The 21,098-nt window shown below is 45.8% G+C and overlaps 1 protein-coding gene across 1 annotated transcript in view; it reads left to right on the top strand.

Annotated features, from left to right (window-relative positions):
* The window catches only part of unc5a (unc-5 netrin receptor A), a gene marked incomplete at both ends in the record, with an annotated part of 118,858 nt that overhangs the window by 78,273 nt on the left and 19,487 nt on the right, over window positions 1–21,098 (top strand). The window contains 5 exons of the mRNA XM_079268962.1: window positions 3,555–3,698; window positions 5,335–5,438; window positions 6,658–6,838; window positions 9,655–9,822; window positions 16,263–16,427. Of these exons, the coding sequence (XP_079125088.1) occupies window positions 3,555–3,698; window positions 5,335–5,438; window positions 6,658–6,838; window positions 9,655–9,822; window positions 16,263–16,427 (762 nt within the window). The remainder of the gene's footprint in view (window positions 1–3,554; window positions 3,699–5,334; window positions 5,439–6,657; window positions 6,839–9,654; window positions 9,823–16,262; window positions 16,428–21,098) is intronic.

Raw genomic sequence — 21,098 nt, 5'->3', positions numbered from 1 at the left:
AAGATTAACATAACTTGGGGGGAAGAATCAACATGCTGCCATGAGGAACGCTGCAGGGAGCTTTTTGTTGTAAGCTACAGGAAGATTAAGTTAGCAACATAGCATAACTGTGTGTATATTGCATGAAAATAGCTCTTTATGAGTAAAGTAATTCAAGTAAATCTGTTGGTCCTTCCCACCTCTGACATGAAACGTATCTCCTCAGCAAATACAACTGCCCGTGTGGCTCAGGCCATCGCTCCACATACATTTAACTCCACTTGACTTAGTCATGAGTGAACACAGGTGGTTTAGTGTCAGATTACTATATTGTTACTATGGAAATATTACAGAATTATTTTAACCTCATAGCATACATTTTGCCTGTTTAACTCACCAGGGTTCCAGCTGCAAGCCCAGAATTCACACGGTGTCAATCACATAATCACCCTTTAAACATGTTTAATTTCACCGAGGTTTGGAATACGAGCTCATTTATAAATGGGCCGCAGATCAAACTGAAGACTGGTGGAACGGCAACATGTTTTAACTGTCCTTCAACGGGAATGTAAAGTGCACGCTCAGTATCTCTGCAGGAAAAGAGGTGTAAATGACTCTTCCTCTCTTTAGTTCGTAACGCCTTGGAGGGACCTGAGCACACTATTATAAATCAATATTGTTATAATTGAGTAATCAGTGTGTCAGTTTCGGGAAAGACAAATTTTTCGATGAATCCGCTCAGCTACTGTATCAGTCGTTCTATGAGTGATGTTCACAATATTGTGTTGAGCTTCCAGCCCTCGCAGAGGAACAGACTTTGGAAAAACAACAGTAAATAGCAGCCGGTCCAATCATTATTACCTGCTATAAAATTACAGTCCCATTTCGTTCACCGTGTGATGAGATTATTTTGTCCTACTTATTAATTGGAGTGAAATTGGAAAGTGACTCACAGCAGTGTTACTGGAAGGTGTCAGACACAGAAAGCAGGTAATTATGGCGACAGGAAGAGATAAGAAAACGGAACGCAATTACCCGAGCAAGCAGACCTTCAAATTGCTCCTCTTAGGATTTCTCACTTCAGGTTGCTATTGTTCATTATTTGCATCTCCATACTGATCTATACCTTCCACCCTCTAGCTCAAAGAAGAAGGAAGGTTTGCATTAATCAAATGAATTTAGAGCCCATACGAAGCACCGAACGGCGCTCTTTGACAAATTCCAAATGTATGTACTCAAATATATTTTAACAAGTCGTTTTGCTGAGCTAACTCTGAACCGGGGCTAAATCTGATGTGTCACTCAGAATTTGGTTTCATCACGTTCTGATATGTGAAGGCACTCTTCAGACTGATCTTCCCCATCTCTGTCCCCCAGGCGTGTTTCCATACATAGCATGCATTACCTTTCTGAAGGATTTCATCAATGACAGACGCAAGCACAATAAACAATTCCCTCTATCAAGTCCCTCCCTTATAAAAAAATTGCACATTGCTGCATATTCTTTAAATAAATGTTCTCAAAAAGAAATGCTGCTCATGCTGCATTTCATTATTTTGTATCGATGCTGTAGAGTAAATGCAACTGCAGGAAGGACCATTGTTCTTTAATTGCCTGCTGTATGTAGATCGTTTGAATGTTGTCGTTGTGTAAAGTACAGGTTTTTCATTTCATATATTTTGACCCTTTTATATTTTGACGAAAGCTCAATGCGGCCATGTTGCTGATTCGAAATGAAGAAGGCGGGTTTCTTCTGCTCCATTTGATCAAACTCTGTCGTGCCCATTTTGTTACTTTAGCCATTTGTTTTAGCATTTCGGTGCTCTCTCAGCCTGTGCCACACACTCTCACTGCAGGCTCACACACACACACACACACACACACACACACACACACACACACACACACACACACACACACACACACATCTAGCTTGAGAGGGAGTATATATGAGAGTGAACTCCTAAATGCAGCCTTTTATTTCAAACTTTTTGACAGTTCTTTGGCTGTATTATTGAAGCCAACATGAACACACAAATATCACTCTTCTCCTTTTTGCAGAGACGAGCGCGATGGTGACTTCTTGCACACAGCACGGGGTGTTGTTGATGCTCAGAGTGGCGCTTCAGCCCTGGATTCACTGCACACGTAGTCACATGTACTGTGATCGCATATCGCAAAATCCACTGCATTTAGAAGCTGAGACATGGGGGGTCCGACCGTTACTTATCACCGCGCGATGGAGCTGATCCACTTTTTGGGCCCAGCCTGCACTCACTCAGGCCTCTACATCTTTAATTGTTTTTAAATCTCCTTTTCTTTTGCCTTATGTTTTGATGCTTTTAATGGTTTTATGTGAAGCACTTTGAATTACCTTGTTGTTGAAATGTGCTATACAAATAAACTTGTCTTGCCTTGCCTTACATATTCATGCACAGTTTGCCTTGAAATGTTGACAAAAAAATGTCCCCCTTTTTGGTTTGATGAATACTTTGCATCAGCATGAGGGCTTTCTGTAATTGCTGTATAGGTTTGATGACCGGATAGGTGCCACTTAGCCAAGCTTCAGTCAGTTTCAGCCTGGAGCTGGGAATGATCACTTCAGACAGATCAAGTGTGCGAGGGGAGTGTAAGAGTGTCACAAAGTGCCTTTATGTAAATGGGGGTTGAAGAGCGCCTCTCCATTGAGACTTAAATATACAGCGTTGTATAGTATGCTACTCTGTCAGTCTCTGGGATGTGTCCTCTGTGAATGTAGAATGTTCTGCGTTCATATAAAAGGTTCAACACCTCTCGCTCTCTCCAGAAGACCCCAGAGAGAAAAGATGAGGCGGAGAGAGAGCTGGAAGCTGAGGGGGAAACGCGGCAATCTCTTCATCAGAGTGAGGAGAAAGTAGGACACATGGTACGGATCGAGGTCGTAGCTCAATATATGAAGAAAAAAGCTCTGGATTACAGGTGCCAAATCAAAGGTCAAAGGAAAATGAAACGAAGGATTGCTTCTCGAATATCAAAACAGACAGGCCTCTGACAACACTATATTGTTTGGACGGTTTAGCAGAATGTATTTGGTCCCGATATTCCTTTGTTAGAAGACGCGGCGTCTTTGCTTCCTTTGCACTACGGCAGCGTCGCTTTTATCAACACTGTCGTTCAATTGCTCTATAGATTGTGAACTCTCCCCCCCCCCACTCCTGGATTTGTCAGAGAAGCAGGTCGTGCTGAGTATGTTTGTTTGTAGAGTGTTTGTTTGGCGCTGCCTTGTTCCTTCCCAACTGTTGGTGTTTTTAACGCCTTCCAAATTACACCACGGATAGCTGTGAGGCTCTCTTCTCCTTCTCCTCCGTTAACAAGCACTCTGTTTATATATGATTATGGTTCTCTGCTTGTTTATCCGGCCTTGCCTTTTTTTAAATGACTTTGCCGGTTTCATTCAAGGTACAAAACGCAGTAAAGGATTCAGTTGTTTTCTTTCTGTGGAGAACTATTATTGTCTTTTTATTCTTTCGCTGCCGTCAAACGAGCTGACCCCCCCATTCACCATTTTGACGGTTATTCCTTTGTTTGCCTTGCAGCGCTGCCAATCATGCAGGTGCAGATTGACATTACCAGACAGCAGGTGGAGAAGATCTTCGGTCTGGATGAGTACTGGTGTCAGTGTGTCGCCTGGAGCACCACCGGAACCCAGAAGAGCCAAAAGGCATACATCAGGATCGCTTGTGAGTGCACTCTAAACAATCACTGTGGTGCTACAAATGCAAACGCTGCCTAACAAGGTGCTTACATATTGCATGCCAGGTTGTAATAAGAAGATATTTGCATTTTTTTTCACTTTGGATTGGTGGGGAGACTAACTTTCATTTTACAATTAGCCCAGAGGCCATTGTGATCTCTGCACGGCAGTGCATTACTGCGATTACAATTTAGGAAAAATACTCTTCCTGCGATTATACTTAAGAAGTAAAAAGTCAACCCTGGCAGGGAAAAACAGAGAGTAATGCATCTGCTTGAAGGCAGTCTTTTTAAAAGAAAAGTGGAACACTGTATTTGGGTATTCATGAGCATCCTTTTCTCTGGATACAGTATATCAGCAAAGATCCCTATGAAAGTAACTGGAATAAAACCAGATCTGAAATTTATTGCTGTGCAGCAATCATAAATCTGTCTGGGGAACACAGACGCATCCCTCGCCGCAGCCTCAAAAGCTTTATTAGAAGAAGCCATTTTACATTTGAGTATTTTAAAGCATTCTGCCTATTAATTCCCACATAAATATGCATTATTCTAGACGGAGCTGAATGCAGCACTGTCTCCAAACCACCAGACGTTTTGAGAACACACATTCATTATCCGACCTTGTTTGAGAGCTCAAGAAAGTCGGTTAGATCAGGACACACACGCGCATGCTTCAATAACGATGCGTTTGTGCGCACGCACCAGTTCGCATTCACGCGCACACGCATACACACTCGCATACATTTGAGCCTTCCAGGACTGTTATATCTCAAGTCTCCCCCAGACCCATTGTATCGGCTTTAATTAAATTAAATGTCGTGAAACTCTCTGCTTGTCTTTACGTTTCTCTCACTGTGATTGGTCAGGACAGGCTCAACATCTGTTTTAAGGAATTCACCGGCAGCTCGCTCCCTCAGCCCCCAGTGTCGCTCCCTGGACACACAATAACACATTGCTTCAGTCCGAGTCAAAAACCCGGGGTGAACACATCAAATTTGCGCCAATCTGCCAGCAGTCAGCGACCCGTCTAGCTCATCGGATACAACGGCCGTGCGTTTATTTCCACTTGTAAGAAATAAGCATTGGCAGGTTTACCTGTGTAATGTGTGTCGCCTATACAAATGTATAGCAGGACTCGGTGCAGCAGTAAGAGTATCCAATGAGACGTAATGTGAAGCCCCCATGCAGCCAGCCAGGCTTGCAGGAGCTCTTGTCCAGGAGCCTCGGGCTGTGTTTTCGTGTGGCTGCTCCGTACAGATGGAAGCTGGAGGCTGGCGGATCCTGGAGAGAGGAGAGTGGGTGGTAGGGGTGGAGTGAGAGGTAATGCAATTGCTTCTGCTTGATGCCGGGCCCCTCTGGCAGCAGACAAGCATCTCTGAACCAGCCAGGCAGCCTGTAATAAGCAACATGGTTGGTGCCACTGATCCCTGTGTGGCTTAGGGGCCAACTGGAGTGCGACATGCTCAGCGAGGCCATGGGTTGACATTTCAACAGTGACGGAAGTGAAAAAAACGTCACCAAGCCAGGTTTTGTGGATAGAGGTATTCTTAAACCTCACAAGCGCTTACAAATATCCTAATTGGTTGCGTTTCTCCCCGTCTTCTTTTCTTCTTCCCCCAGACCTGAGAAAGAACTTTGAGGAGGAGCCGCAGGGTAAAGAGGTAGCATTGGACCAGGAGGTGCTACTGCGCTGCCATCCCCCCGAGGGAGTGCCACAAGCCGAGGTGAGACAAGGATTCAGAAGATATTTATAGTTCCACGTCTCCATTTACCCTTTCCTCACCAGGAGGACAAAGAGCAAAACGTAGCTCAGGATCAGCTCCCCAGCATCTCTCGCTGCTCCACCAGGGGAGCCGACAACCCTGTACGGATAAATTACACCTTTAATTATTCCCCATTATTGATTTATTATCTCTCTTACATCTCTAAGAATCCGTATATCACAGCGTCTCGTCACATCACTCAGGATAGGCTTGGAGGCTTCAATCCCCGTTTGGCATCTCTAAAGGCCTATCCATAATTAATGGGTCTATTTGCTTCTCTCTCTCCCTATCTTGTTCTCTCTATCTCTCTGCCATCTCTCCGTGTCCTGTGTCTCTCATACACTCTTGTTCTGCCCAACTCTCTCGGTCCATCTTCACATCTCTCAGTGGTGTGTGTGTGTGTGTGTCTGTGTTTAGAGGGACCAGACTGGGGCCAGCTGTTTCACCTCGTCTGCTGCATCCTCGCAGTCCCAGATAGCCACTAACCGCTTTAATAACAACACAAGAGGACGTTAGGCCAGCCACTCAGACAGCTCAGAGACCAGCAGCAGCAGACTAGCCAATCACAGCTCGACAGAGTAGGGACAGTTTGCAGAGAAATGGGAAGGAAGGTGCCAACTGCAGTTCAACAGAAAAGAACATCAGAGCAGAAGTCACCACGGGAGAAAACGGGAATAGTGCACGAGAGCCAGAAAGCCCAATTATATGCGGCATTGCAACTGGCCGTAATACCAGCAACAATGCCTCTGTATCGTAGCTACTCTCGAGACGGCACAAGGTCAAGTGAGAGCAAGAAAACAAGCAAACCAATCTGAGAGTACACCAAGAAAAGGAATAACATCAGTTTTGGCTTCTGCACAGAAACCACACAAAGCGTGATCAGTTTCACTCTCAGACCGCCAACAGCTATGGAGAGCTCCAGCAGCTACAAAATCAAAGCTACATTTCCCACACGACAAGAGAACAAATAGGAACATCGTTGATCTCAGCATCAGTATCACACCAATCTGCAATTGTTCTGCTTTTTGTCTGTTTGATTGCATCAAAAACAAATAAATACACCACTGCTTTTCCTGCCCATGTACAACTCCCTTATCTACAGCAGTCCAGAGCTGCATAGGAGGGGGAGACGGTTGCTATTAAGTTGCAGTGAATTTTGACCTCGGAAACATATTTTCAGGTGGAGTGGCAGAGAAACGAGGATGTGATCAACCCAGCGAGTGACCCCAATTTTTTCATCACGGCTGACTACAATCTTGTCATCAAAAAAGCCCGGCTGGCGGACACGGGCAACTACACGTGTGTGGCAAAAAACATCGTTGCTCGCCGCAAAAGCACCTCAGCCACGGTCCTAGTCTATGGTAGGTGATAACTTCTTTCAACAGGTGTCACGGAGGGCAGCGGGAGAGGCCTGGGGATCAAATAGCTCCTAAATTTACAAACATAAGAAACAGCTTGAACAATTCATCGACTGCTTGCATGTTGCTCTCGTTATCCCACATTTCCACAGAAACCTCTGCACGTTCTCGTGCATGAACGATACCTGGGTGCACTTCTTTTATCAGGTGGTTGAAATATTACACTCAGATTTAACACCGTAGTTGCCAGCATATTACGTATGGTGACAACTTGCATGAATCAGCTCTGTTTTTCAGCGAACAGTGAATTGCACTGTCATTAATAACTACAAAAAAGATATAGTAGTGTATCTGCACATTAATTAGCATGACTTAAAATGTTGCTGGCAGCCATTCTGCACAAAAGCTGGCAGTCTCCAATCTTCCTCGTTCTCTGTAGTGGATCCGATACGGGACGAGCAATTGAATTAACAGCAAACTGTAAATAATGACTTGGCTTGATAAGCACACTGATCTTTATTAAAATTCAGAAAAAAACTGCATATTTTCTATCACAGAGGGTTCCTTGGGTACTGGCACTGCTTACGTTTTGCAACAGCCAGCCTTAATTCTCAGCTATACATGCAATCAGGAAGTTGTGTGGCAACGCATCTGAAAAATGTAAAGATCTGGCATCATGTCTGAAGCAGCGTGTGTTTTTGTCGAGGCCGCCAGAAGATGCCGATACCATGATGTGCTGTGAAGTCAGAACAAGAGTTCTTGTATTATCTAACACGACCGCAGAGATAACGCACCATATGCCACAAATATACAGCACTATGTAGGAGGACTCGATCCTCCTCAGCAGCAGGTGCACCAAGGCTTCTGCTATAAAATCACGTTTGTGTGAAATGTATTCAATATGTGTCTTGTACAAGATTTACAAGACAATTCAGGTTATTTTTATGAAGTTTATACATTTGAAATACATGAAAAACAAGGAGTAAGTTAGCATGTCCCATGTGAAATTAAGGGAATTATTTGATCAAAACATATTCGCGTCTTTGTGTATGAAGTGTTGAGTGAGAAAGCACCTGCGTGTGTTACTTTTGATGTGACTTGTACAGTCTTTTTACTTTATTTAGTGAAAAATAGAATTATAAAATCAATATTTGACAATTAAGACAAAATAGACAGTAAGCACTTCAAGTAACTTCCTTTTAGGCTGGTTTCATAAATGAACAGACTCTGGAGGGGGGTTCAAACGTTTACATGGTGGTTTGACTGTAAATGTAGTTGAAAATTAAAGCATGTGCACTTTCACTGTGAACGGTTTCAAATGAAATGTGTTAATTTGCAGCATGCAGTCAAAACACACATTATCATACACTCCTCCGAGCCTCCAGCGTGAAAATAAAAAAGCCCAATTATTCCGGCTGTTGATTATAATAGATTAGCTTATTGTTGAAAGACTTGCTCTGCAGATGAAGAAATCTAGCGTTGGAATAATTGTGGAGGCAACAGCATTCACATTCCTATTGTTCGTCTTCCTCGTTTTCAAATTGTGAACAAGTTGCATCGGGTACGTGCTTGTTTCTTAATTTCTTCACATCACTCCATGTGCTTGACAAGATGACAAATGTATTAACTTTGTGGACATATTTGAGGTGAAATCACAATACGTGTGTTTAAAAAAAAAGAAGAAATGACAGAACAATTCAGTTACCTGAGAGCTTCACCGTCCACCACGCTAGCCAGCTGTAGCAAGTCATAACGGCTGCTACTTTTCAAAGGGGGTTCAACGGGGGGGCAGAGATGTATTTTAACAAGGCCTGGCTGGTGTGACTGCACTCTGTGCTAAGAGGTAATCAGGGGCCGAGTTGCCTGGCAATTTACCTCGCCGTGGTGGGCAATCAATCGCATAGAGAGGGCGAGGAAATGATTCAGCCACGACAAGCACAGGCGAGAGTTAGGGGGGTGGATTAGGAAGGGAGTATGTACAGGGAAGGAACGACAGTGCTGTTCAAGTCAATAAATCAGGAATCTCGGTATCTTGTAAGCTGCGGCAAACACGGGATGTACAGGAGGGAGCCCATTCGAATCAAACCTGCGTGTGTGATGTAATCACCTGCCGCGATCGAGCCATATACTGCAGCAGCAATTAAGTGCCAATAGAGGGTTACGGTTCAGTACGTGGGCATTGTTTCTTTTTAAGTGCTTGAACCTTTAGTTTCAAATATAAAAGAGGCAGAACTGACAGCCGACAGTGTTGTTCTCTACAATAGTTGAGTTGAGGAATGAAATCAGCGGTGGACGTGTGAAGGACACAATCTGAATTACCGAAGCAGCAACGATATATATATTTATTTTCCAGTCGTGCGTTTGCATCTCCAATGAGTAGGCATGGGCTTCTTCTATGACTGTGAGCTTGTTTGCTTTAAACAGCATTTCTTTCCAGTGATTACATTCTGCTTGAGTGTTTTGTATAATATCTTCCATTACCTTTAGAAAGGATATTTAAAATGTCCGCCAGTTACTTTGCAGCGCTGTGTGTTCCTCAGAGATAAGGTCATGCTGTCATGTTATTTGCTGCTCCCTGTTGAAGCCATTTTGTTTTCACAATGGTCTGTATTGCCAACGTGGACACAGGAAGCAGCCGGTATTGCTCTCGCTCGTCCATCAGTGCTCAACCAAAGAGCGTAACAGCAGTCACGATTATTCTAGCGCAACACGCCTCTTGTCCGTGGTGCATGTCGGGTAATCCTGGCTGCTCTGTCCCTTCATCCATCTATCCCTCCCCCCCTCCCTCACCCACCTTTCCCCGGGCGCTGGTCTGACAGTCAACGGCGGCTGGTCCACGTGGACCACCTGGTCATCCTGCAGTGCTGTGTGTGGGCGTGGCTGGCAGAAGAGGAGTCGGAGCTGCACCAACCCCACGCCACTGAATGGAGGCACATCCTGTGAGGGGCAGAATGTCCAGAAAAGTGCCTGTGTGGCCACCTGTCCAGGTAACTCCCAGGCAACCCCGTTTGTCCTGTGGTGCTTGGCTTCCTGTGGCTTCCTTTTTGCATTTCTTTGCATCTAGAAGTCATCAATTCATTTTTATTTTGGCTGCCTTTTGTTCCAGCACCCAGGTCTTCCCGTAGACGTCAGTGCTTCTGTTGTTTCTTGCAATTAGACCGCTTACACAGCAATGTCAGAGTCTATTAGTCGTCACAGGAAGGCCTCACCCTCAACGTGATTTAATGTTCACTCTTTGTTCACGTATTTCTTAATCTGCTGCGCTGTACATGGGCCCTGCTTTGATTTCAGAGACCTGTCTGCTTTTAGAGACACGGTCCCTGCCCCGGCATTGTGTCAGACCAGCGAGTACATTTATTGTTCTTTGCTGCTCAAGCTATGTAGTAAATATGGGCAATAAAAAGCTGAATTATGGCAGCCACCGTGCCATGTTTACGTGTGAGGAGTTGAGGGCGTTTCATTTGCCTGCCCGTTCTCCCTTGCGAGAGCGTCGGAGAGGCAGAGAGTGTTCTGCCTGATACTGAGCAACACTTATCGATCTCCGGTAGCCTGAGATGGAAGTCAAGCTGCTTCATTTGCAGTTCCACATTAGCCCCCCTGACAGGGGGAGAGGGAGCAGCATAGGAAAAGGGGAGGTGTAGGTGAAGGGAGGATAGAGACAGATGGAATCAGATCCAGTGTAAGGAAGGCGGAAACAAAGCCCAGAGTGACAGAGAGGAGAGGAAAACTGAGAAACAAGTAGAAAAAGCCTGAGTGTGTAGAAGAGCTTGCCATTTAGCTGCCAGCAGATCCGTCTGTGGACGTATAGCTGGGACTCTGCAGCCATGCTGACCTCAGGAGAAATCTCCCGCAATCCAACACCTCGGGCAGTGGCAGCTTCTCCATGCCAAGGACAGAGGTTATCTTCCCCAGTGAATCAGGGCATTACATTACACATCTCCCATGTAAAGACATCACGAGATGTCAAGCACGAGTGTAAGTAACATTGCCCGCTGGAATACAGCAGCAGGAGGAGGAAGACAAAGGAAACACAGCAATGCATGGCACTCCATCGGGGCTCTGTCTGGATTATTAGCGCTGGAGCAACGAGTCATGGAATTAGAGGGGTGTCTGGGGATGCTTGACATTCCCCCACAGCAAAGCCGGATACTGACCTCCGTGAGCTTAAAGAGAGTCATGTCAGTCCAAGCTGCGGTTGTTGGACTAAACCCCGCCCCTTTCTAGCTTTCTCTTGACCCGCCGGGAGAAAGTGTGTCATTTCAACCCGTAAGGTGCTGTGACAGAAATTGCATTGTGCCCTGTGAACACAGTTTGCAGAGACTTTGAGGAAGAAAGAACTTGTTTGTTTTTTTCTCTCTCTCAACGAGACGCAACGCGACCGCGCTCACACGTCTATCGGTCCCGTTGTTTGGTTGAGTAGCGCCTGCCTCCTTTTCTCAGACAGAACATCAGTGAGCACAGACGACCCCAGCTGTCGGATTCTGAAGACGGCTCCCTTCAAGGCCGAAGTCCGCCGTGCCAGAGCCTGGGGATGATGGGCGGTTGGTTCCATCAACAAGTGGTGCCGCGGCCCTGTTGTGTACTTACAGACGTGCCTCTGAAGTCCCCCAAGATTGAACTGATCAATCTCCCGTCATCCGTCACCCAGCACACACACACACACACACGGCCCAGCGAAGACAACCCCCAAATGCATCTGAGTCCACGTGATTCAAACATACATATTCAGCTTGAATACATGAATAGATGTTCTCATCGAGTTACGTTCAGCAAGGGGGAGAAGATGAGACCAGCCTAGCAGAGAGCATCCCAACGTACTGGATAAAAACCTTCATTACCACTTTGGTTGCAGCCTTCGCAGGTCTAATCCACTGCACTCACAGTAGATGGTGATTTCAGCTCATTTCTGAAGAAAGAGACTTGAGCAGAATGAATTACACGGGGAGCTGTAATGCTGCAGATAGACATCATGTTATTTATTTAGACACGGCTGACATTTGGATTCAGAAGCTTTGTTTTGTTTTTTATAGTCAGCCTTGAGAGGCGTTTTTGAGTTGCATTTTAAAATAATAAATGATTTCATTCTGGCCTTGTTTCAAGAGTTCATCAATTATCCAGACTTAGATTCGCCATTGATTATAAGCTCTCTAGTGCATTTAGCTTACAGCATTGGGTCTTTGAAATGAGTTACAGAAAAAAATCTATTTTGTTTTTATCTGCTCATTCTTTGTGATTTGCAGTTTCTGTTTTGTCTAAAACACATCCCCACATGCTTTACTCCTCCTTTGGGGATAAGGAGATGCTGTCAACTGGATGAATATTCGCTGGCAACAAATCAATTTGTATTTGGAAGCAACAACATGCAACGGCTATAATTTGTCTCTGCCTTGCCCGGCTGAAGTCTATATATATTTCTTGTTGACATGCCGATGGCCATGTGTTGTTCCACATTTTAAAAAAGTAGCACTATTCCGTCAGAACTCTCCACATGTCGATTCACAATGACACAATGTCTAAACGTGAGCTCCCACCTCTCATCTGGAAGGTGTGAAGATGGAGAGGCTCATCTGTATTTTTCTGTATGTCTCCAAAGTGTTTTAATGAGAGTTGATGGAGGCCTGTTTGGCAGATCAGATGGGCTTCATGCTGGGAGAGAAACGGGGAGCTGTGGAGGAGGAGGAGGAGGCTAAAGCCTGAGGCTCAGAGCAGACACACTTGAGACAGCGAGTAGCCAAACTATGCAAGAGCTGATCTCCATTTCTCTGCCTTTTCCTTTGTCTCCATCTCATCGTATGATGCCGAAAGTACCCCGCGAAATCTGCAGTCCATCCCTCGCCCTTTTCATTGACTCTGCCCCTGCGTTGACTTGTGATCAGAGCCAACAGTGATGGCAAAATGTCAGATCACGCCAACGTTTACAACAAAGACACACCACCTGTGTCAACAGCAAATAGCTAGTCCCCAGTTTTGGAAGTGACACAGTGACACCTGCCCCACGCAAATTAATGGACTCGCTGGTGATGTGTTCGAGAACAGCAAACAACCTGAAGGGATTTCAAACGCGAGTGAATTATTTAAATACTGTACTGATCCCTCAGGCTTGCCAGAGGAGCTGTGATATTTCTACTAGAGGGAAAACAAACAGACTCTGGGCTGGTTCATTTGTGTATGCGTGCTTGTAAGCGTGTGTTTGTGCATGTTCGCGTCGTACACGTGCAAGTTAACGCCCATATGTCTGTTTCTACCTTTTGAAGCAAGCGTTGGTGTGTCTCTGGATATGATCAGAGATTGTTTTCCGGAGACTTCATATTTTATCCGAGGAATAAATGAAGGCTGTGGTTAATAAATGTGAGAGAAAAGACACTTTAGTTCACTGCGAAAAAGACGGTGGCCATCTGGTGACAGCCTCGCATCAGCGCTGTTTTTAATCATTCGGTGCCATTTGTTTTGGCTCACCCTCCTCGTATCTCATTCTGTCTCATTCTGGTCTGTTCTAGTGGTTTAGTTAGCATACGGGAGAAGACTCAGCTTTGTGCAGTTACCCATAAAATACTACATCACAGCCACAAAGAAAAACCGTTCTAAAGAGTTTTAGATGTATAAAATGTGTCAGAACTACAGAATGAGGTGCGGTTATTAATATCCGTTGCGTCGCCCACTGCTGTGGCCGAGCTCTCGACCCCCTCCATGGGTCTGTATTTTTCAGTGGCATTTTTTCATCAGCCTTTGACCACCAGGATTAGGGATGGTTACTGTGCACGCGTGTGTTGACAGGACGGTGGGAGCACAGCCTGCTGGTCTCAGTGGTACTTGTCTACCTCCTCGTGTTCCCCTCAAGGACACAGAAACCACAGGTGTCCAATGGTCTCGGACTGTGTCCGTCAGTAGCCGTTGTCATTTCGAACAGCAAAGCCTTCAACAGGCCCTCCTACTGGCCTGGAAAGAATGTCCGGGTCCCTTTTTGCTTCTCCCCCCGACAACATGTCCAAACAGGGGCTTGCCACTGGGCTATTGTATTACTTTCCCTCCTCAGAAACCCGTCTGACCTAAAACCTGTGGTGCTGCATGATTGAAAATCAGCTGTGCTGCCTTTTGCAGTGGCGCTAACAATCTCTTTTTTGGGGATTTGATAAGGAAAACTGTGGCTGTGGATGCCAATTTCCTTATGTGGATTCTGAAAAAGGAAAAGGATTGGCCCTGATTTCCGCCTTGAACTTGAAAAAAAAGAAAATCAAGGAAAGTGTCAATTTTCTTGCTTCACTGCATTCATTGCGACCGCTGACGATCTTCCCTCTTGCTTCTTTGCTTCTTTGCTTCTTTGCTTCTTTGCTGTCCAAACACTTCTCTGGTCTCTGCTCCTGTGGAAAGCCTCTCCTGTTTCTGAAATATTTGCAACATGTGTTAAGATTGAGTCAGACAGGCCATCAAGAACTGTTCATGCATCTTCATCCTTCTTTGACTTTCCTCAGCGCTTGTGTCTCATCCACATTCACATCCACACGAGCAGCACCCTGTCCCCACTCCTCCAATCTCCTCCTTTGAAAATGTTATTTGCACGGCCATTTGTCTCGCTATGTGGTGGAAAAGAGAAGTAGAATTCCATCACCTCATCGGGGCAGATCTCGTCTCTTTATTTCACAGTGGTGTGGATAAACTAAGGGGCGACATCATATATTCATTAGGATGTAATTCTCTATTCAATCATTCTCGTTCCCAGCCTGGATAATCAGCCCAATGGCCCACGGATACTCAATGCCAAACAAGGACAATTATCTGATTGGTTCTCTCGCTGCCAAATGGATCTGACTGCAAAGAGGCCCGAGCTGTGTCAGCATCCCATCTCACATACACACAAACACTCATTCTCTAGCGATCATCTGAGGACACAAACGGACCAACACGGAGACTTGTGTGGGAGCGGGGTCTTACTGGCACACCTGGGCCTCTGGTCTCATACGCTTACAGCGCCATTTAGCTTGGTATCCAATTGGCTGTAAAACCAAATAATATCATTGCTTGGTACAGGTATGCAATAATAGCAAATCCCACGCTGAGTGACTCTCACACGTGTGTTTTATTAACCAAAGTCTGTGACCTGCAGCGGGTCAGACCCATTCTCTTTCGGTCATGCACCCTGCACTATTTATTGCTAGGATTAATGAGCGCTAAGGTTTTCTTGCCCTTAGGTCAGTCAGGAAGCGGGTTACGGCTGTCATAGAGGTGCGCTTGTCCTCAGTGTGTGTGTGTGTGTGTGTGTGTGTTGCTCTGGTGATTCTTCTCTGGTCCCCTTCACCCCTACATTTGGGAGAGAGAAAGAGCGAGACAGTGGCGTTTTTCCCCCATGAGAGCTCATTACTGCTCTTTTTCCCATTAGCCCTATGGTAACCTTCCCCAGGCCTGACGCTGTGTCACTCTCAATATCACTCCCAGCCGCCTGGCTCCCCCACCCCACCCCACCACAATGCCGAATTACACCCACCTATTGGAAGTGGTCTCCCTCTCAGCGTGTGGTAAAGCTGCTGATGTTTCTTACAGCAGGGCCCGCACTGAACAATTACTGGCCCATTTCTATTTGTTTCATTCTGCCCGTGTTGATGGTGGTGTGTTTCAAGTTGCGGTAGACAGAAACACACATCAGGTGTAATGTACCTTCTGCACCACACCACTGGAGCCTCTGTTCAGAGTAATACCACCTGTATAATGTCTTGCAGTCAAACGCACTGCAGGTACCGGTAATGTTGCTCCAGTAACGGCTTGCTTGACAAAGAAATCAAACCGAGGGAGATTTGCTTCGTCTCACGAATGTTCATGTGGGAGGATTTTTAAAACACAGAGGCACACACGTATGTTTGACAGCAGACGAGAGGGCCAATTTCCCAAGGGTCAAATTCTCCTCCCTGTACAGATTTAGTTTGTTGACAGCTGAGTCTACCAGGCCACAGCACCCGCGTACCACTGGGGTTTAGCTTTGGTTGCATCTGATTTCCATGTTAAAAATAAACAAAGAACGCAGAATAGAGATATATGGCTTCCCTCAGCAGTTTTACACGCTTTGGTTTCCCTGCGCATCTGCTGGATTTGAGTGTGTGCAAGTGGATTTGCATGTCTTTATGATGCTTTACCTACCAGGTTTCCATTTTAGAGTGGATTTGCACAGGATGGCAACAGAGTATTCTTCCAGTTGTTCTCATCTCACACGCAAATACGCCACTGCTCTTACACCGCTGCTGCATCTGAACTTCACCGTGTAGAGTTTCCCACTGTAAGAGGGAGTTATAGCTTGTTTTATTGAAGGTGTTCAGCATGTTTTCCGATCAATAGTTTTCCCTGAGAACTGAGATATCACTGGTTGAAGTGAATCAGTCGGAGTTGTGCTGCTGTGTGTGTGTTTGTGCTCACCCGTGTTTCTCATTCCGTGTGTTTGCAGTGGACGGAGGCTGGAGCGAGTGGAGCAAGTGGTCGGCGTGTGGTGCAGACTGTTCGATGTGGAGGAGCAGGGAGTGCACCCAGCCCTCACCGGGCACCGGGGGCAAAGACTGCCAGGGACTCGACCTGCAGTCTCTCAACTGTACCAGCGAGCAGTGCCCACAGAGTGAGTGCACTACCCACCCACATGCTGCGACACACAACTGTTCAACTCAGTGGAACAATGGAGGACATCCCGTTGCACAAGTTGTTTCTTTTACCACTTTTCTGCAACAGGATCAGTTGGATGCAGTTTCGTTTTAAATGTCTGCTTATTATAGATGAGCTGATTAGTTGCAAATAAACATTTTCTAACTCAACAAATATGCTCAAAACAACATTTGAGAACACTGATATGATAAAGTAAAAGAAGCCCAAAGTGGAAAATGTATTAAAAATTGAAAGCATGACGTTTTAGTCTTGCACCCTACATCAAATACAATATCAAGTAGATCATAAGCAATACATCAGCAGCAGGTTTACAGGATTAGCATCAATTGACCCCTGAACTAAGGCAGGTAGAGAGGCTTTTCCCTTCATGCTCTATGTTTTTAAATACTGTCTCCACTTTGGCATGGGGAGCAGGAGTGTGCTCTCCTCTTTTTATTCGATCAAATAAACATTTTATGGCTCCTTATGGCATCAGTTTCCTGTGATAGATGGAAGGAAAGATGTCCATTTCATAAGACACTTGCACTGGCAGGAGAATGGTCTGTGGGCCGTTACCGGCTCATCCCCACCTGCGTGACCTTTTTTCGACGATCAGTTCTAATAAACACCGGTATGACACCCGCTGCTAAGATAATATACAACCTTTTCACCCTGCCGTGTTGCTCTCTGAGCTATTAATAGAGCTGAGAATTAAACCATCTCTCTTCTGAATAAAACACAACCTGTCAGATGAAGTGCCACGGGTCAAATCAGCCGGCGAAAAGCACACATGGCCGGTGTGCATGGTGTGCTGTGATTTGTGTTTATGCTGTGCGTTTATGTACTTACAAAGCCAATGGGAAATTCACTTTTTTGTGTAAAGCAGCCACTGTGTTCCAACTACCGGTAATACACTGTGTTCATTAATACTGTCAGGATAAGAAACCACGAAGCACGGCAGCTGAGTGGAAAGTGGCACCACGGGGTCCACTGCTGACCAGATGGACATGAAAGGAGAGCTCTTGTCACGCCCTACAGATATCAAAGACAGAAAGCTATTGCAGCTTCCCATCCAGAAATGAGTCTCAGGGTGGTGTCTCACAGAGACAAGTCTTATAAATAGCGCTCTCTTTGGCTGATCCGCATGATAAACACGGGTTTTAATGGGGACTGGGTTAACATGGGCCAGTGAATTAATAAACTGAATTATGTATCTTGCACCATTTGACGTGATCAGATAGACCGGACGCATAGAGAGAGCTGCGGGTGGATTGAGCTTCTGTATGTCACATTATGTGTGTGAGAATGTGTCCGTGTGTGCGCACGCGTGTGCGTGTGTCAACCGATAGCTGAATATTGGCCGATGCAGTGAACCAGGGAGCTCTGTCGGCCCATCATCAAAGGTCAGCAGCTCCTCCCCAGAGAGGCAAGATATATACACAAAGATGCCAGTCATTGTTCCTCTCACACACACACACACACACACACACCGAGTCACTCAGTATTTACACTGACAGTGCAGAGCGGAGCGCTGGCCTCTGAAGAATGCCTGTCCCAATCTGTTCCCAGCAGATGTGTTTCCATAGACAACGGCTGTGTGAAGTATTATAATAAGCAAAATAGCAAGATGGTTTTGGCTTGTCAGCAACTCGCATACTTCAACCATGTCTGCAGGCTATTAGCTGAGATGGAAAACTTCCCCCTGAAACAAAAGGCGCCCTCCTCTTCTCCAGTGTAATCGAACAATACAACTGCAGGAGTGAGCCGCAGTTACTCTGCCACAAAAGACGGCCTTTGTCTGAGGACCCCGCAAACATCTCTAATCTCCCTCATTAGGCCTGGAATGGCATTCGTCAGATGAGGTTGTTGTTTTTGGTCTTGCATATAAGAGAATCAATGTGCAGCGGCGAGCTTTGTGTTACAGCTCAAAAATAAACAGATCTGACCCAGGCAGGATCGTTTTCATAAAGCAAACAAAAGCCCAAGATGGAGCTGTACGCAAAATCTGTGCAGGGAAATAATACGCTGGCAGCGTGCCAGAGCCTAAATGGCAGACAGGTGTTAGCGGGCAGGAAAGGGATAGCGGGGGAAAATGACACTGCTCATATCCGTAGGCACAGGAAATTAGGACAACATAAAAACAATTATTTGGCTTAATGTGTGTAATGAAGGTAATGATCTAAATATGCAGCATCTTGTTTGGGGGGGTGTCACAAATGATTTTGCGAAAGCCATCATCACAGTATGAATCTGTCTTCGGTCTGTTTTTGACCGAGGCAGCTAATTTGTTGGTGAAGCAGCTGATGTTTTCCTCACGGGGCGTGTTTGTCAGAGCGGGGTCACAGGGCTTTTGTGAAAAACGACTGCACATTTATTTTGGGCCATATTTCACCGGGACCCGCTGAGGGATGGGACGACTGTATTGTGGAGATAGTAATGGTCACGTTCACTTTGAGAGTTTTAGTGGCCATATTTCCCTGACCTTAAGAACTCCAGTGTTATTCATCTTCGGGCGAGTGACTAGGATTGGCCTTGGGATGAAATATATTCTCAGGTCTCTTGATAAATGCCCTGGGGGGGGGGGGGGAGGCACAGGAGGCTGCAAAGCTTTTATTTATCAATGCGGGAGAGAGAGCGGAGCAAGGGGAGAGAGTCGAGGACTATCGGGTGCAAACGTTGTGCTGACTGCCAATGCAGCGAGAGTGCAAACTTCAACAGGATCCAGGCACATCGCCTCAGAGGAGATGAATTATTATTTTTATATAAGTCCATCCTGGCCCATCTCAAGTCAGAAACTGGTGCCGAACCAGCCAGCCCTGGAGCGAGTCTGAGGAGCTGAAGTGTACGCTCGGGGAGAGGGGAACAAACAGAGATTGGCCCGGGGTCAGCTGTGAAAACAGCTCATCACAGCCACAGATTATCCGCCGACGGGTGTCAATCATGAAGACACGTCGCACAAAAAGACAATCAAAAGTTCTTCGCCAGCAATTACGCCAAGTGGACGTGAACCATGGAGTGACGGGCGGCGGAGCAGAAGAGAGATAAATTGGTCGAGTCTGTGTTTGAAAAAGAGGGCGAGAGGGCGCGCTAGAGGGGGACTAAAGTAAAGCCCATCCAATTATAAAACCCGATTAGCTATGTCAATTAAAGTGTGATGGATGTCCTTTCAATTATTGGCTGGCATCATGAAAATCAATGGAACAGGGCCAGGAAGAGCTGAGAGTACTTGCTGGTCAGGGTTGTAGCGAGCAGCGGGATCGTTACCCTGTGACACCTGGTGGGTCAGATAAAACTTCTCTGTGATGCTCCGATAAACCACCAGAGATTACAGACAGAATAGAGGGAGAGAGAGAGGAAGAAAGAAAGAGAGGGGGAGAGACGGATAGAGTTGCCTGATTGACTGACTTTATTGTCTGGGTGCAAGAATGGGGTGTGCAGGGATGAAGAAGAATAGAGATACTGGATCTCTGCATCTGAGGTTAGCTAGGTGCCTTTGGTTTGCCCTCAGAAAGTAAACAGCAACTGGCCAATCTAAGGCTGTGTTTATCCAATCAGCAGAACCCGGTTGGCCTGTCTCCTTGCTGAGGGGTGTTGTTTTGCCTTTAGTCAGACTGCACAAATCTCTGTAGACTGCGGCGCTAGACGTCCAAATATCACAGCCTCGTCTGGCCTATGACTCACCAAGACGATTGGTGGGAACTTTTAATGAGAGGTTCAACCATCGTCTTTCCCCCCCCCTTTTTTTAGGAAGGTGGAAGGTTGAGCCCGGCTGCTTAGAGTTAAGCACCTCAATGCTTCCCTCAGGAGAGAGAGTCAGAGGAGAGCGGCACGGGCAGAATGAGAGGTGGAGGAACCGTGTGTGTGTTCCGTAAGACCCTCCACGGTTTAGATATGTTCTGTGCACATGTGCTACGTAATGTCAAGAACAAAGCACACTTGTGTTTATCTTCAGCCAGTCATTCACAATTGATTGCATGTCAAGATATCTGTGGCGTTACAACGGGCCGCCGTAGCGCCCGGCTGCATGTAATCCTGCTACTCAGCGTATCAGATTGTTCTGAGATAATCACCCATGAAATAGATTCTGCCGTTTCTCTTAAAGACTTGGGTATGTCAGGCGGCTTTGTCCAAAGGAATGGATTTCTCAAGGGAAGAGGAGAAGGCAAGGACAAATGGATGGCACGAAATGAACGGAGATGAGTGAGACAAAGACAGAAGGAATACTTATTTGACCATTTTCTCTTCAGTTTTGACTGTTAGCACTCTGCTAATTGAATCGTGCCATTCTCATACCACAGATTTACCAACACCAATTAAAATATGTCAAATCAGTGCTTCCAATGTTGAGCGCAGTCCCTGTCAATCAGTAGGATTATCCAGTGGTTAAAAACAACAATACCATGACAGTCTGGGGACATTCATCAACATATGTCAACTAACGACACAAACCTTTTTGTGTCGTTTTTGACGCGTTACTGCTGGAAAGTAAATTGCGCATTCTGTCTCTGTGTTATTCTTTGTTTTTCCTTTTATACTTTTACTTTCCAGTTTGCTCTTCTCCTGCTGCTGTCCTCCTCCTTTTGTTGTCAACTCGCCACACGCCAGCGCGCGGTACTTTAACCTTTTGCCGTTGTTCTCCGTCCCTCAA

The sequence above is a fragment of the Melanostigma gelatinosum genome (assembly GCF_949748355.1).
Source record: "Melanostigma gelatinosum genome assembly, chromosome: 5".
In the NCBI taxonomy this organism is placed as follows: Eukaryota; Metazoa; Chordata; class Actinopteri; order Perciformes; family Zoarcidae; genus Melanostigma; species Melanostigma gelatinosum.
Note: the sequence above shows the minus strand (reverse complement) of the source record. Positions and strands in the feature narration are given on the sequence as shown.